The following is a 17,471-nucleotide window of genomic DNA, read 5'->3' on the forward strand; positions in this document are numbered from 1 at the left end:
AATGTGTTGCAGTGCTCCAACAACACTTCCATATGCAGTAGCATCTAGATGTGGATCACCATCCGTAGCCGTGAAAATAGGTGATGGAGCCATTGGAGCTAGACATGGTGTAGCATCAGACCTCCCCATTTTGTGTAACAACTGCAGGACGTACGTGCTTCTTTTGGCTTAGAATCACACAACATCCACATGTTGAACATCCATTCCTAATTAGTTCAAGTCACCATGATCCTTCAAGGAGAATTTCGAATCTAGTAACTTTGTGACTTGCTCAACTAACTTCATCAAGATTGTTGCCCTTAACAATGATATTATTGACATAAATCATAATCACCACGACACTCGAATCAGTCCATTATATAAAAAAAGGAAAGATATAAATGATCTTTGAGCTTATTGAAACCAAGCTCGAGGCAATTGTCAAATGCCATATAGGGATTTGTTCAGCATGCACACTAGTTCATTACCATTCTCATCATGTTGTTAAAAGCCAGGAAGTTGTTGCATATACACCTCCTCTCTTAGATGGGTGAGATGAGATGGTTAATATAATCAAGTCGTAATTTTCATTTCTAATATAGATTTATAAATTTTATATTTCATACTAACCCTATAAAGGGATATGATTCAATGTATTAGAGTTGAATTTTTTAGAAGTGTACGAATTGTGTTGATTGAGTATTAGCTCGGTTAATATTGGCATTGTTATGAAGATGTGAGCTCAAGCATGCTACAACTCATTTGTACTACTATTTAGAGAAACTTTCAAATATTTTCATAATTAAATTAGATTTTATTTAATTATATCTATTATTATCTAATTCAATATTATAGGTTTATCATTTTTACTCTAGTTCTAAACTTCAATTTTTATTTTGTTATTTTTCACTTTTTCTTTCTAATGTTTCTTATTTATGTATTTTATTTCCATTTATTTGGTCACATATTTGCATAATTTTGATACATTGATTTTCAATTTTTTAGGGTAAATTGTACTTAAGGTCACTAACTATTAGAAAGTTTATGTTTTGATTACTTAATTTTAAAAGTTATAAAATGATAACGTAACTACTTAGAAGTTTTCATTTAAGTTATTAAACTACTCGAAAACTTTTATTTAAGTTACTGAGTTATTAAGTTTTTTTTTTAAAGTCAGGCTAGCGAGCTCCCCACAACGGTTTGATCGGTACGGTGGATCAATACTTATCGATAAACATTTTTTAAATTCAAGTTAATTTGATAATCGATGCCAAAGATAAAAAAAGAAAGTTATTTATATTTTGTTTCATAAATTCGTGACATTTAAATTTTATTTTATATAAAAAAATTAAACTATAGACTAGACAAGGAATGAGAGCTTTTTTTTTAATACAATGCCTAAGATTATTCATAAATACAATGCCTAAGATTATTCATAAGTCCTCTCAAACCCTTAAATAAACGATAATACAAATTAACAATAATATTAGATACATAATGCCAATTAAACTACAACTCAATTAGCTAGTTTCTCTTATTTTTTATTAGCTTAGCTGGAATGGTGTTACTCAATTAGCTAGTTTCTCTTATTTTTTATTAGCTTAGCTGGTATGGTGTTACGGGTAAAACAAGATATTTTTTAAGGAAAAAAAAGAGACTAAATTAACAGTGACAATATGATTTTTGATTAAATGCGATAATTTGAGGGCAATTTTGGATTTAAGCCAAAAATAATTATAACTTTTTATTTCACGTAAATCTTTTTTTTTTCCTGCGAGTAAACTCTCTGATGGCCTTTTTTCCAGTTTAGGAAACCGATAGCCAATTTTAAATCGAGTATCTTATATAATAACGAATTTGATCTCCACCACCGTTCCTAACCGGACCCAAGCTGCACATAAAACGTGGGACAGAGGGAGATCGAATCACCCGCGGTTGCTACTCTTTTGCTTTGGCTTCTACGAAGCAGGCAATGCATTCGTTTTCGTTTAGAATCTGAATCTTTGATGAGGTACGGGCCTCGTATCGATTTTTCCTCTTCTTAGATCTATTGTATTTCTTTCAGGTTTATAAAATTTTATAATTATATATTGAATTATGCATATTTCCTTGATTCGTTAGCTACTCAAGATCCGAATCTAACACATCAAGTCAAATTTCAAATCTTCCTTTTTCTTTTTTTTTTGTTGGTTAAAAACAGGGAAGAAACTGATATTGGCTGTATTTAATTTTATTTCAGTTAGAGGGTGGCTACTGAGCTATTGAGTATCGGAAAACATGGCCGAGGTTGCAGCAAATAATGCGGTATTTTTTTTAATGATTCAATTTGCTTGAGATTTCAAGGTTGAGATTTTAGGTTTTATTGTTGTCATTGATATGTTAGCATTACAATTCTATCTTTATCTCTCTTTTCAGAATCACCCATGTGAAACCCCCAAAAATGTGTTTGATTTTGGGGCATTTGTTGGAGACTTGATTGTTGAGGAAGATGCCAGCAGGTTCTTTTTAGGGATTTAAATTCTTACAACTCTTGAATCTGAAAACAAAATGACTTCTTTATTCATAGGCTAGTTAAGGTTTTAATTTAATTCTTGTTTGTAGTGATGATATATCGCTGGAGGGGCTTCAGGAAGAGTTGGAAGAATGCAAAAATGATGATGTAAGTAGATATTGGTTGCTTTTATACCTAATATTTTTAGGCTATCGTTAGACCACACATTTAATGATACAAAAGGAAAAGTTCTATTTCTTAAGCTGTAGAGGCTTATATGTTTTTACCCTCACATATATGATGTAGGTGGTTGCGAACATATTGTCTAAAGGTATAAAGCTAAGGGAGTACACAAAGGGGGTTGAGCACAATCTGCGCAAAGTTGAGTTGGATTCGATTCAGGTTTGTAATTTCTTATATTCTGTCTCATTGCATACATTGGATATGGTATATTGTTGTTTTTGCTTAGCCATTCTTATAACATGTAACAAAGAAGTGCTAATTAGCAGTTTAGCGCACATTATTTCTTTGGAGGCTATTTGTGTGTTGTGTTGCATGGTTGCTATTCTCCAAGCCATTTGTTCAAGTTTAGAACCAATCTTTGCACAAGCATTCTTATTTTATATAGTTTTGTTTTGTGTGAACCATCATGGTTGTCAATATTTTTGCATGCTAAGGCAAGGATTATTCTGTTAATTGGTGTTCCAAGTATTGGGTGATGCAGGATTATATAAAAGAAAGTGATAATCTAGTGTCCCTCCATGATCAAATTCGTGATTGTGATAGCATCTTGTCACAAATGGAGACCCTTCTCAGTGGATTTCAGGTATGCTAGTTCTTGAAATACAATTGAGGTTTTTGTTGCTATTTGTACCATTAGATCATCTTGTCAAATATATATACTTTTCTTTCCTTTTTCCGGGGTCAATAACTAATTGGTGAATGTGTGAAGTTTGAATGTTTTAAATACAATGAAAATTCTCACTTTTCCAGATTGATTGTAAACAGCTACTTTCAAACACTTAAGTATATAACTAGATGTCACTTGTTCAAATTAATATACAAATAGTGATAAATTACATTTCCATAAAGTGACAACTAGAGAGAAATATTGATTTGATTTGGTGTCTATTACAAGCTTGAAATGACTTTCAAGCTTGTTGCCTGGCTAGTTAGATTAAGGAGTAGATGGCTTTTAGTTAATTTCCAATTGGGAAGGCCATTTGAAGTTTTACTTGCGAATGTCAACTGGAAATAAGTTCAGGAAAGATAAGCATATCCTAAAATATATTTGAAACTTAACAGAGGGGGCAAATCAATTGACTCCATCTGTTTAATCTTCTTGCCATGCTTTGTTTTGGTTGTGACAGATTTGATGGGCATATTGTCGTGATTTGCTATTTGTCTTTTTATACTTTTGTAAATCAACTTTACCTTCTCTTATTTGAATTACAAGTCTCTGCTGTTCACTGTTCATACTGGAGTTGTTTATTATGACAATATTTGTGTGACCTTAATAGTTAATATGCTCTAAAATTTGTGCCAGGTTGAGATTGGTTCCATCAGTTCAGACATAAAAATTCTCCAAGAGAAGTCTATGGATATGGGTCTAAAGCTAAAGAATCGCAAGGTGTGCTTCCTTTAGAAAAAAAGAAGTTCTTTGTTTGATCATTAGATAAACAACAATTGTCATCTTGTATCTTGCCTCAAATTTGCAAAAAGGAAAACTAACTTTTAAGAAGAGAGTTTGTAGGTATATGTGCTTTTCATGTGAAAATCTGTTTTTTTTCTTATCTTACCCTGTGTTCCCTTCTCCTTTCTCTCTCATTTTTTGGAGTGGTGCAACCTGGAAGGTCTTCAGATTAGCAGTCCAGTTCATGCATATTAATGCTCCTTGAAATATCTTACTAGCATTGTGTACTTTATGCAGTTGTCCAAAACTGGTTGAGGATATATGTTCTTTTTTTTATTGTTTCTACGTGCTTTCTTTTGATTTATAGTCACAAATGTTTATCTATGCATGGTTCATGCGTCAAGGGTCCTTTAATAGCCAATAGTTAAGTTCTTTTCTTTCCTGTATCATTAATTTCATTTTAAACCATATATCAAGATTTCCATAAGAGAATATTTAATGTCCTTTTTGACTAGAAAGATTCAGACTTATATAGCCCAAACAAAAAGGAAAATAAACCACCAGTTTTTGTATTGTTTGGATATTAAGTTCTAAAATTTCTTCTGGAGTCTGAAAGGTCTATTCCGCCTGCTCTCATCTTCGCTCTAGAACAGTGATATCTTTTCATCACTGATGGTTATCATTAAAGCCTTTATATGTACTCGACCAGCCTTTTCAATATTTTCCTTTGTTCCTTTGCCTTCATTTTGCACTTCACTTGAATATCATATTAAAGTTTCTTCAAGACTGCAAAATGATATTTAAGTTTCTTCGTTCTTTGTTTTCTAACTTGGTTATTATAAAATCTCATTTGAGCCTGTTGGCAATATGTGCTTTTCGTTGCAAAAACATGCAGACTGCAAGATTCTATTATTGTTTTTGTTGTCATATTAACTGAATGCAAATAAACCTGTAAATCAAATAAAACAAAATTTACTGCTACTATGTTCAACTCTCATTTGGTTTGACACAGTAGACTGGTCTTCTTGAATGTACTTCCTTTAAATCTTTTGTCTTTCCTTTCCATTCAACAATAGTTTCTTAGGTTCCAATATGGTGATGCTAATTCATATTGTTTTCGGAGCAGGTGGCAGAATCAAAGCTGGCTAAATTTGTTGAAGACATTATAGTCCCTCCAAGGATGGTTGACATAATTGTTGATGGAGAGGTATTTATGATTTTCTTTTGTCCACCTACTCTAAGGTGCAAATTATAATTTTAACTTTCTTTTGATATTTCTTGCATAGTGTCTTGCTCAAAAGTCTTTGAATATTGTCTTATGAAGAACAGTATTGTCATGCAATTATTGGTTGTCTCAGTTGCCTAATCTTTCTTGGGGATAATCCTTTTAAGACTCTATTAGGAAATATGAGCTGAAGAATGCTCCATATAGGGTAGGAAAAGTTCTAGATCTGGTGTAAGCTTTCCAAAGCATTTGTAATGGAGCAAGTTGTGTGATTTTTTACTGCATAGCAAGCCACCTACTTAAGATGAAAAAGAAAAGAAAGGAAAAAAAAAGAACAAAAATTTACACAATACTCTTTTACCATTTCTCTCTATGATTCACACGCCTGCCCATCCCCAAGTATATTTTCTTTTTCCGTTTGTAGTTGTGATCTTAAATGAATGCCTAGAAAAAGGTGGGAATCACTCAAATTCATGAAAAAAAAGTGGGAGATGTGTTTAAGTTGGTTGGACATATGAAATGAAGGCCTAGTAATGTCTCTGTCAGAAGATGTTGGAGTAAGGATGCCATGTCCGAAGGAGGAGGCTAGAAAAGTCATAGGTGGAAACTAGAAAAAGAAGTCTTGCCTCCACGTATCATACTTTAAAAACATGGTTCTAAACGGAGCACAATGGTGTATAAACCCATGTATTTGAGCTCACATGGTGGGGAATCTGTTTTCTGGATGAGATATGTCCAGTTGATGCTTGTCTGGACAGAGTAATTGTATCTGCTCTATCTTTGATTTTGGCTTGTAATAATTTACAACTCAGTCCTGATTCCTTCGTTTAATCCTCTTGTACGTCTTTCTGAATTCAGCTATTAGTGTCCTTAAATATTCTAGTGTATTATACTTCATTTTCACTAATGTACTTGCAATTATTTCCTTCAGGTGAATGATGAATATATGAGAACTCTCGACATTCTAAGCAAGAAGCTAAAGTTTGTTGATACGGATCCCATGGTTAAAGATTCAAAAGCACTGAAAGATGTTCAGCCTGAGCTTGAAAAATTAAGGCAGAAAGCAGTATCCAAGGTTAACTTAATTCACCTAATGCTTAGATCACATCTGAGTAATAATATATTATTCACACTGAAAATGTCCAGGTGCTCTGTTTTTTAACCCTCTATCTGCCATCATGCATACTATTCTGCTTGAGCTTGGAGTGTTTCTGTGGTGATTCTATAGAGGCCTTTTTAAAAAAAAAAAAAAAAAAAATACTGATGCAACATTTTTCGTCTGGAGGTCCATGGGAAGATTTTCTAGTTGCTGAACTTTATTTACTTCTAACACTGAGCATGCTTAATTATAGGTGCATGTACTCAAAGTTCCCCCAAATAATAAAAAGGAAACAGAAATGTGTTGTGTACAAGTTTGTTAATGCGTAGCAGAAACCATCTTGATCAGAAGCCAAAATATTTTTATTTTTTCTGTTTCTCTTGTTTATTTATAGTTCCATGCTTCCTTCCATATATGGAGTGAAATTTTAATATTTAGAAAATTCCTCTGTATTTTTTTAGTTTACCAGTGCTATAATATATGCAAATCAGTTCTGTTTCCAAAACTTTGTGATGTTGTTGATTTGGTGTTAAATAAATTTAAATGTTATTTTAGTTCATCTATGCTTTTAAGAGTCGTTGCATTGAACATGAAAAATATAAACTATATGTTATTTAAAACTGTAATCACCTCCATATAACTATGTCTGGATTAGAAATGATGTTTTCCCTTAATGGTTAACAATGCCAGGTGCAAAATTTGCTTAGCTCCTTCAGGATCATGCATGATGCCATTTAAATTGGCACTTACCTTTTCTTTGGTGGGGCTCTCTCTCACATAAAACTTGAAGGTTAACTGATTATTGAAATATACCAACTCCTGCATGTTATCTTAAGTTAGCACCTACTTCTTATCCTACAAATTTTAGATTTGCTTTAACATTGATCTTGTTTAAGAAAACTAAGAGTTGGAATATGTGTTGCTGTGTATTTTTGGGAATCTGATCTTACTTTTTAACCAGATAAAATGCTTTGTTCAGTTTTTCTTGAGCATAGATTGATATTTACAGCATTTTGGAGTTTATTTATATGTTTTTCAAATAAATCTTGTCATATGTTTTCTGAGTGCTATATTGATGTCAATTTGGTATTTAGCTGTTAAAAGATGCCAATTAATCATGTAGTACTGATCTGTTGCATGCTCTTTAAACTCAAATTTTACTACAAATTTATTAATAATAAGTATAAAGAAATACTCTCATCTATGTTTATCCTTCTGTAGGTGTTTGATTTTATTGTTCAAAAGCTTCAAGCACTGAGGAAACCAAAGACAAACATTCAGATTCTTCAACAAAATGTTCTTTTAAAATACAAGTATGCTTCTTCTAAGGATTCTTTTGGTGGCTTATTTATTCTTCCTATTGTGATCAACACTAGGATGCTTAGATCTACCTTAGTATGTGAATTTCAAGGAAAACCATGAATATTCTCTATCACACTCAACCAAACTGTATAATTGCATTAAACCAAAAGCCAATTGGCATGTATTTAGTGTGTAGGTATTGTGTGATATTGACTTCACTTGTTGCTATCGCAAATCTATCTCATTGGGTTAACAAACAAGGCCCGTGACTAACTGGCATCATGCTAAATTACATTGTGGGCTAATCCAACCTAAAACAAGTAGTTAAATGGTTTTAGATTGTTGGTTCACAGTTGGATGCTTAACAAGCAAAAAGTATTGTAGAGTGTCCTAACTCCCCTAATATCTGTATTTATCTCTTTTATTGCTCTTTTTGGCCTAGTGCTTTTCAACTGCACAAGAAGCTTCTAGTGATGCGTTCATGTTGCATATAACATGTATTGTCACTGAGTGAATTTGTATCATATTCATATTTACGATCTCACATACTGACTCTGACATGTGCATAAGCACCAACTGCATGCATCATGTATGCCTGCAGTCCATACATATGCATCCTTGCACAACCATGAACAAATGAGTTGTAGTTGACCCTATTAGTAGGAAATTTTTTTAGGTTAGATTAATATCATTTGCATAAAATTTAGTAAGCTGAGTTGGATAAAATTTTGCCTCAACATTTACCTCATATATCTAACAATGTAGTCCACTTTCACGCTTATATTTGTGCCTGAATTTTACAGTTTGCTGAGTTTATTTTATCCTAAAGCACATATTTTCCATATTCTGATGGACAATAACCTGGAATTTAGGTATATCATTTCCTTCCTCAAAGAACATAGCAAGGAGGTGCACCTTGAAGTTCGTGCAGCGTACATTGATACAATGAATAAGGTGAAGGCTTTTGACCTTTGATTTCTCTCAATGTTCATCTTTTTTGTTATATATTTTTTGTTATGAAAAGGATAAAGGTTAAGCTCTTCACCAAAAAGGAAAATGGCATAATCGACTTAGTGTGAGTTGTAACTTATTGGTAACTAATATTTGTTGTTATATGCATTGCGCATGAATACTTTTTTTCTTTTCTTTTAAATTGTAAGATAACAATTATACATAAAATGCAGATGTTTTAAATCTTAAAGTTTGAAATATAAATAATTAGAAAAATGTTATAGTAATCTATAAGTTATTCAATATTATTAGTGTTAAGAAAAAAAATATTTAATCAGAGTCATTAAATGTACTTTGAACTTTTATTTGCAAATGGGATAAGTTTTTCTAATATTTTTAATAAAATAGATCTTAATGATGACCAATAATGCTAATTAGGACTCTTATTTACAAATTGAATAAATTTGATTAATACTTATTATAAAAGTATTTTAAATGGAAATTTTGAAATAAAATGAATGGAATGTCCTTTGTCAATCCAAAATTTTTTCCTACTGTACTTTTGTAAATAATTTGGGCAACGAAGAAGCTTTATGTAGCTCATATAGATCTGTACTATTTTCGGAACTAGGAAGGGACGACATGGGGGAAGGGTAGAGGGGGAAAGAGGTATAGTTCCCCTTGTTTTGGCTTTACTTAAAACGGTGCAGGAAAAAGAAAGAAACTAAACTATATTAGCTGAAGAGTGGAAGAGAAATGAAAGCTTATATGTTTAACAATTCCATCTTTTCAAATTAGAAAAATATGTTGAAACAAGGACATTTTTTCGATAAATCTAAACCTTTTATGAGGAAATTTCCCTTTTAATTTGTAAAATTTTAAAAAAGGGACTTCATTTTGGTAGTTAGGTTTTACTTGAAATACAAACATTTTCTGGAGGTAGTTGCTTCATATATTAAAACTCTGGTGGCTCTACCAACTCAGAGGTTGAGAGTTTTCTCATAAGCTTTATGCCAGTTTTTCTAGATTACTTATATTGTGTTGTAAGTGGCCTTCTCACTTTGTATGCACTTCCCTCCATTCAATCTTGAAAGGCATTTCTTTTCACTGGTTAGAGCATATGATATATTGGCACCCTGTATATCTGAGCTGAGGTCCTTTGGTGTGGCCTAACAAGCTCTAAATCAAGTTTCACCTTAGTGACTATCATGTAATGATCAAGACTAACTGGTAAGCATTCACTTTCTGTGAAAAAAGCGAAGGAGTTCTCTGCAATGCTTCCTTTCTTTCTTAGGTTAATCATGTAGCAATTTGGTTAACATGAGAATAGAAGACTGATTTAGCTTGTTGACTGCCCTTTGCTCTATGGAAAGCCTTACCATAGTTAACTATTAAGTAGCTTGGATGAAAATGTTGGCAGTTGTATTGTCTAATTTTAGTTTTTGATCAATCTACTTCTATCACATTCCCTCTTTTAGCTGTACTGTTAATTAATAACTTAGTTAGTTTGCATCTTGTGAAAGATAAGCTTATTAGTATCTGAGATGCCATGGTACAAGTGATTTTCTAAGGGTTGAATGATTTTGCACATTTTGCAGGTTCTAAGTGCTCATTTCCGAGCTTATATTCAAGCATTGGAGAAATTACAGTTAGATATTGCAACATCTAATGATTTGATTGGTGTGGAGACCAGAAGCACTAGTCTTTTCTCAAGAGGAAGAGAACCACTTAAAAATCGTTCTGCTGTTTTTGCACTGGGGGAAAGATTAAATGTTCTAAAGGTTCTGACTGTCAACCTAGTTATAGGTGTCATATATTTAATAGTTTGCTATTAACTTATTAATACGCCTTTGAATGAACAATTTTCAATTGCAAGTCTTTGAGCATCATTCTTTTTCTTCCCTTTCAGTGATTATCTGAGAAAGTTTTCAGCAGATTTATGCTTACATAACAATTTATGAGTATAATATAAGAATTTGACATGACATTTAATTGTTTAGATGTAAAGGATTTTTATTCTTTTTTATTTCTATGTCATTGAATAAATCCACCAGACACTGTAGATGTAGAAATGCTTCACACAGTTTATTATTCCTAACCATCTTATTCATAAGGCAAAATGACTCTTAAAAATGCATTACTATTCTATATCTTTTTCTGTTACTTGGTCTCGGCATGTTCATGTTTGTGAATGCACATACATATTAAGTTTTATTGTATTTTTTGAATGGTGTTCTTTTCACTATGCTTGTTAGCATTTATTCATTTCCTTTTTTTATGTTTTTAAATCAATTTCACTTTTAGGATGTCTGCATTGCTTTTGTCTTCAGATAATGAAGGTGTATTGGACAGGTTTAGCATAGAAGTCCACTTAGAGCCTAGAGTTGTCAAAAAGATGGATTATTCTCATCTTCTACATAGCTAACCTGTGGTTCATTAAATTCAAGATTTATTGTTCAAATCCTTGTAAGCTGATTGCATACTTTTTCTCTCGTGTGGCTAGTGAGAAGTACTCGTGAGCATTTGAATTTATTAGGGGTTATTGTAATTTATTAGAAATCTAACTACAAGTTTATTAACATCACTCCGTGAAGAAATTGCTAAGCATTTGAAGAATTTTGGTTTGCAGGAAATGAAGCACTTGTTTATTTACCTTTCTGACTATTTGTCTATTATCTTCTTCTAATCCTTTAATTTTATATGGTACATGGGTCATTGCTTAGTAAGCTTGCCTATCTTAGAAGAAAATTGGAAAAAATTCATTTCTGAGCTTGTTGCTATTTCATGGGACAAAAGTTCATTGACTCATTTCCTTATCTGATTTTGGTTTTATGAAAATGGGCTAAGGTAATGATAGATCTCCTTCCAATTTGAATCACCTTGATTACATAGGTAGATATCAAACAATGCTTAATAAATAGTTTATCAAGAAACTTTCTCTTCCTTGTTTTACATGTATATAACCTGGGAAGATCATAGATATATCATAGCTTGACTGAAACTTTTGGAACTTATCTTTGCGCCTTTAATTTTGGCCCCAAGTAGCACTTTAGTGAAGATTATAAAGACTCTTTTCCATTTTTTATGTGCCAACTTCTTGCAACAATCAGTAAATCTTGATACCTGGCAACAGTGGCTTTAGTGAATCATGCAAAAAAAAAAAAAAAAAAGCTTAGGGTCAATCTCTTTCATGCTACTTTAAGTGCTTAAGTCCTGTGGGTTAAGTTTTGACCAAGATTCTACGTTTAATTAAGGCTTTATCCTAAAGCTGTTGAAGATTAGAAACCTGCATGTTACATGTAATATTGGCGTATGTTGTTTCTAGACTTGTAGATCCTTGATTTGATAAGCAAATGGTTTAAAATTGATTGGATTCAGGAAATTGATTAACAGCTATGGTTATTTGTGTTGCAACACTTAGAACTTCTGTTTGGATTGATTCAATGTTTTATATTGTTTTTCAGGAAATTGATCAACCTGCACTTATTCCACATATTGCAGAGGCAAGCTCTTTAAAGTATCCTTATGAGGTCCTCTTCCGGAGCTTGCACAAGCTGCTTATGGACACAGCAACTTCTGAGTGCCCTTTTCTCCTTGCTTTGCTCGATTGTCATCTAATTTTAAGTCCAGAGTTCTGTGCATGCTTACATTTTAGCTTCTTCCCCTTTCTCAATGTGCAGGTACCTTTTTTGTGATGAGTTCTTTGGGGAGGAGTCCATATTTTATGAAATTTTTGCTGGTAAAGTGCAGATTTCTCACATGCATGACTAGGACTATTGTCAGACTTGCATAGACACTTGGACTGTGGGTTTATGTTGTTTGCAATCCGTCATGTGAGCAGCTGTTGTCACATTTATAGGGTGTTATGAGTGATATTGAAACCTTATATCATGATATTCAACAAGTGGTGGAAATTTATCAAGCTTTTATGAACCAAAAAAATCGATTGTTGAAAACTAGAAAAGGACACGGCACTAAACCCATTCTTATTCCTTCAGGATGACGGGGGGGTTTCTAATGATTTCTTTGGTATTGATTTGTCTTCAGGTCCTTTTGCTGTCATTGATGAACACTTCAATTCTATCCTTCCAAATTGTTATGATGCTATTGGCCTAATGCTTATGATACGCATAGTACACCAGCACCAGGTGATTGGTTCTAGTTGTCTTATATTCATATTTCCCCGTCAGCTATTTGTTATTTTTGGATCTAATGGTTGTGTTTAAAGCTTTGACGCTGAGCATACATTTATAGTAGACTTCTATACTAAATGGCTAAATTTAATTTATATCAAGGGATTCATGAAGAATAGAGTGGCTTTGATTTGCGTATGTATGAATGTATACGTTTCTGGTGGCTATATGATTAAAACTTTACGTGTGTTGCTTGGTGGGTGAAAGAGAACCACGATTTGGATATATGCAAAACAAAAATAAAGCCTTTAAGCCTTTAAATTACAACATTCTTTCTTCTGCTTACACGTGTTTATGCGTGTGATGTGCTGCACCAATTTCTGTAGTTTGAGCCGTGCTTTTCCCCAATACTGATGCCATAACGTGGGAAAGATTGTAATTGTTTACACTTAAATGGTCTAAGCAAGGATCTGTCTTAGTATGCCTATTATAACAGTTTCTTTTTTATTCATAATGCTGATTTACAGCAGATTTGTAAGGTTGCATCTCATTCATGATTCATCCATTTAGGTTTAAGCATACTTTGAATCAAACTTCTGGGTTCTCTGTCCCCTTCCCCTGTTCAGTCATCTTTGATTTAGATAACCTCTGGTGGTTTACAGTATGTTAAGTGCATTTTTATTAGGTTCATTGATTTCTGCATCTGAACTTGAACCCATTTCATAACCAGACAGGTTTAATCTTTTTGCAACTTGTTCTTTGACCAGTTTAAGCTATACCTTGTAAATTCAATCTGTCTTTTGGTCGTAATTTCCAATTCTGACATTTTGGTTTTCCTTTCTAGCTTATTATGTCTCGGCGAAGGATTCCATGCTTGGATTCATATCTAGACAAGGTTTGTAATCTTCTGTGGTATTCATAGAAAATAGCTTCTATGTTATGTTAGGGCACATATTTATTTGAGTTTTTGGAGGCATAAACATTGTGATATGAAAACCTAATTCAAAGTATTTATTTTACCATAATTGGAATAGAAATGAAGGAAAGGAGTTACCATGGAACTTGTATTTGTGGATAACATCATAACAGATGGAGGTGTTTGTTTCATAGTGCTCCATTGGCTTCTGTTTGCAAAAATTCTGTGCAGTTACTTAAGCTTTTGTGGCGTCAAATTGATCCTAAAGCTAAGTGTCAACTGAATCTGAACAGGTTAACATTTCTCTCTGGCCTCGTTTTAAGATGGTATTCGACATGCACCTCAGCAGTCTGCGAAATGCAAATGTGAAGTTGTTATGGGAAGATGATAGTCATCCTCATTATGTCATGAGGCGTTATGCTGAATTTACAGCTTCTCTTATTCATATCAATGTTGAATATGGAGATGGGCAGGTTGGAATTTGTTATAAACTGTTGTATTATGAGTCTTTTGGTAAGCATAATCATCTGAAATATTTACCCTGAAATATGCAGCTTGAATTAAATATGGAACGGTTGAGAATGGCTGTTGACGAGCTCCTTATGAAGCTTGCAAAAATGTTTTCAAAACCAAAATTACAAATCGTGTTCCTCATAAACAACTGTGACATGACAATTGCAGTTCTGAAGGTAAATATTGGTTCTTAATTCTTGTTTCTTCTTATACTTCATCTATAATGTTATAGAGAGGTTGAGTCCCTCACAGCTTCTTTTGCTTTGAATGCCTAACTATTGACAGAAATATCTGTTTGTATTAGATGTTAAAGAGCTGCAATATCTTAACTGTTTTGTTTTCTTTCTGTTTTCACTTTTCTTATTGGAATCCAGGAAGCTGGTCCTGAAGGTGGGAAAATCCAACAGCACTTTGAGGAGATGCTAAAGAGTAACACTGGATTATTTGTAGTAAGTGATCAGTTCTGATATGTATTTAAACCGTGTGCATTTGCATCATAGTTACTTTTGGTTGATTGGATATGTGGTTAGAGTGTGCTTGCATGATTACCCATATCCAAGTTTTTCTAAGGTTTTCCATGTATTTGAAGGGTCATATCTTCATATTCATGTCCCAAAATATGTAAGGGCATGGTACTTCTAGAAAAATGAAGAGTTGGAGCAACATAGGTTGAAACTTTAGTCTTTTAGTTAGGATAGCATGCTTTTTCATTTATCAAACTGAATATACTAGACCATTATCAATTATTACTTTTTGCTATTAGAAAATTTTACTTTGTATGAACTGGCATTACATTCTTACTTGATGGTGGCCACTGGTCCAATCTCTTGCTCTATAGTTCAAAAGAACCATTGTGGCAATCTGCAGGTTTTAATCGTGTTGAACCTGCATGTATCTTGCCTATGGGAATTAGCATATTTGTTGGTAGAGATGGCAAAAGAAGCTGAAAGGCTCGAACTTGAGAAAACCCAAAGCTAAAATGATCCGGACTCAAATAATATGAATCCAAAACTACCCGAACATGAAAAATCCAGCTCAAATTGGACCTGAACTCAAAAAGCTTGCTGAAAAACTAAACCTTTCGTTAAAAATGTAAAACCCTTGACACCCAACCAAAACAAGAAATGGCATGAACCAAGAATGAAATACACTAGAAATGACCCGAATTAAAAACAGTCCAAATCTGAACCTGGACCAAAAATGGCCTAACTACAAAGTGTCTGGATCTGCTTGTTTGTCACCTCTACCTATTGGTAAAGGGCCTCGTCAGCCATTTTGCCATTTTCAGATTTAGACCACAAGAGGTTTTAGGACAGATTCTAGGATACATAGTGGGATGAAAGGAAGAGGGATGGTTCTGATGCAACATTTTACATTTTTGTTAGTCTCAACCTTTTTTAGTAGCTTATTTTTAGCTTCATCCATCCACCTTGCAGGAGGAACTTCTGATGGAGCATTTTAGCGATTTGATAAAGTTTGTGAAAACTCGAGCCTGTAAGTATTAAAACTCTTTATTACTCAAACTCAAGTTGGTGGTGAATAAGTTGAGACTGCATATTTTCCAAGTTAAATCCAACTCACTAGTGGAAGTTGTTTTTTACCAGCGGAGGATCCTAACGGTAGCAACGAAAGGCCTATAAGTGTGAGTGAAGTGGAGCCGATAGTGAAGGATTTTGGCAGCAGATGGAAGGGTGCAATAGAATTGATGCACAAAGATGTGATCACGTCTTTCAGTAACTTCTTGTGTGGGATGGAAATCTTAAGAGCTGCATTGACTCAACTGCTGCTTTACTATACACGACTTTCGGATTGCATAAAGAGGATCAATGGCGGGGCTGCCTTCAACAAAGATCTTGTCTCCATCTCATCTATCATGTATGAAATCAGAAAATACTCCAGGACTTTCTAGATTTACTCTGCAGAAATTTTACCAAAACCTCTTTCCTGTATCAAGCAAGTTGAGTTGGATCAATATGGTTGTGAAGGTACATTACAGATACTACTTAGAATTTGGCAGGTGAATTTTGTTAACTTTTTAAAGAGAAATATATTTTAAGGAAAAATATATTGGTATTTGATTTGTTTCAAGTAAATTGGGGGTTTTTTTTAGAGATAGTTTTGTTTGATTGAAAATGTGGGCATATAAGTATTCTTCGAAGTTAAAAAGGGAAAAAGATACCCGCAATTTTATGCTTTGTGAAAATAGCTTTGGGCATACAAGTATTCAATCGAGTTGGGAGGTTGTTATTTATTTGATGAGTTTTTTTTTAATTAATCTTATCTAATCTAATTTAATTTTTTTATTTTAATATCATACATATTTTATATATTATTATTAATTAGTTTCAAATTATATACTTTATTATTTATTATATATTATTTTCAAACGCAAATCTATATTCTAATACATGATTCTCAGTAATAGAAATTTTAATGGTTTTTTTATAATTAGATTACGTCACTCACTATGTAGCTTAATTTATATTCTTAAGTAAACAATTTTTTTTTTGAAATAGTATTTTGACAAAAAAAATTTATATTGATATATATATATAGTTTAAAGACAAATTTTAAAACTATTTATGAATTTTGGTTTAATGTTTTATGTAATACATTATTATGTGCAATTGTAATTTGATTTAATTTTTATAAATTGGTATAGCATGATTTTGTGATTACATATTGTATTTTGTTTATCCAACATAAAGATCAAATGATGTATTTTTTTTTTTTTGAAAATATGAACAATTAAATAAGAAATTAAAGTTTCATGTTTTTTATTGAATTAATAGCAAGTTTGATGCATTTAATTGTATTCAATTAAAATCTGTGTATTAAATCAAAAATCATATATAAATTTGAGATTTATTTTTATTTAAATGAATAATAATTTAAAAAAAAAAGGTGTTTGGATGAATAATTTTGAAATTTTTAAAATTTTTAAAATCTCAATTCAAAATGCTAGCAATTATAATTAATTTTTTTGGATAAATAATTGTTCTAAGAAAAATTAAATTATTGGATTTTTATAAATTAATAAATAATCTAAAAATATTTAATAGGTATATATTATACTCGCAGAATTTTATAAATACTTTTAATAAAATACAATTTTTAAAATTTATATTAGAATAAAATAAAAAAATTTGGAAATTTTAGCATTTATAGTGGAACAATGTGTATCAAATAAAATAAAATAAAATTTTCTTTTTGAAAAAATCAGGTGTAA

At 32.3% G+C, this 17,471-nt stretch overlaps 1 protein-coding gene across 2 annotated transcripts; it reads left to right on the forward strand.

The window, feature by feature from the left end:
• The first annotated feature begins 1,705 nt into the window (after window positions 1–1,705).
• LOC107959524 (vacuolar protein sorting-associated protein 52 A) lies at window positions 1,706–16,315 on the forward strand. 2 transcript variants are annotated; one of them, XM_016895599.2, is made up of 21 exons: window positions 1,706–1,990; window positions 2,219–2,283; window positions 2,395–2,477; window positions 2,581–2,638; window positions 2,777–2,872; window positions 3,180–3,296; window positions 4,017–4,100; window positions 5,230–5,310; window positions 6,260–6,403; window positions 7,649–7,740; window positions 8,602–8,683; window positions 10,279–10,461; window positions 12,145–12,260; window positions 12,361–12,419; window positions 12,728–12,828; window positions 13,658–13,708; window positions 14,023–14,202; window positions 14,284–14,418; window positions 14,617–14,691; window positions 15,679–15,736; window positions 15,847–16,315. In XM_016895599.2, the coding sequence occupies exons 2-21, from the start codon at window positions 2,257–2,259 to the stop codon at window positions 16,149–16,151; spliced, it is 2,127 nt and encodes a 708-aa protein (XP_016751088.2). In that variant the 5' UTR covers window positions 1,706–1,990; window positions 2,219–2,256; the 3' UTR covers window positions 16,152–16,315. The 2 variants fall into 2 exon arrangements, with proteins under 2 accessions (XP_016751088.2, XP_016751089.2); XM_016895600.2 differs by having other exon boundaries at window positions 3,195–3,296.
• Window positions 16,316–17,471: the final 1,156 nt, after the last annotated feature.

Source organism: Gossypium hirsutum, chromosome A05, assembly GCF_007990345.1.
Source record: "Gossypium hirsutum isolate 1008001.06 chromosome A05, Gossypium_hirsutum_v2.1, whole genome shotgun sequence".
Taxonomy (NCBI): Eukaryota; Viridiplantae; Streptophyta; class Magnoliopsida; order Malvales; family Malvaceae; genus Gossypium; species Gossypium hirsutum.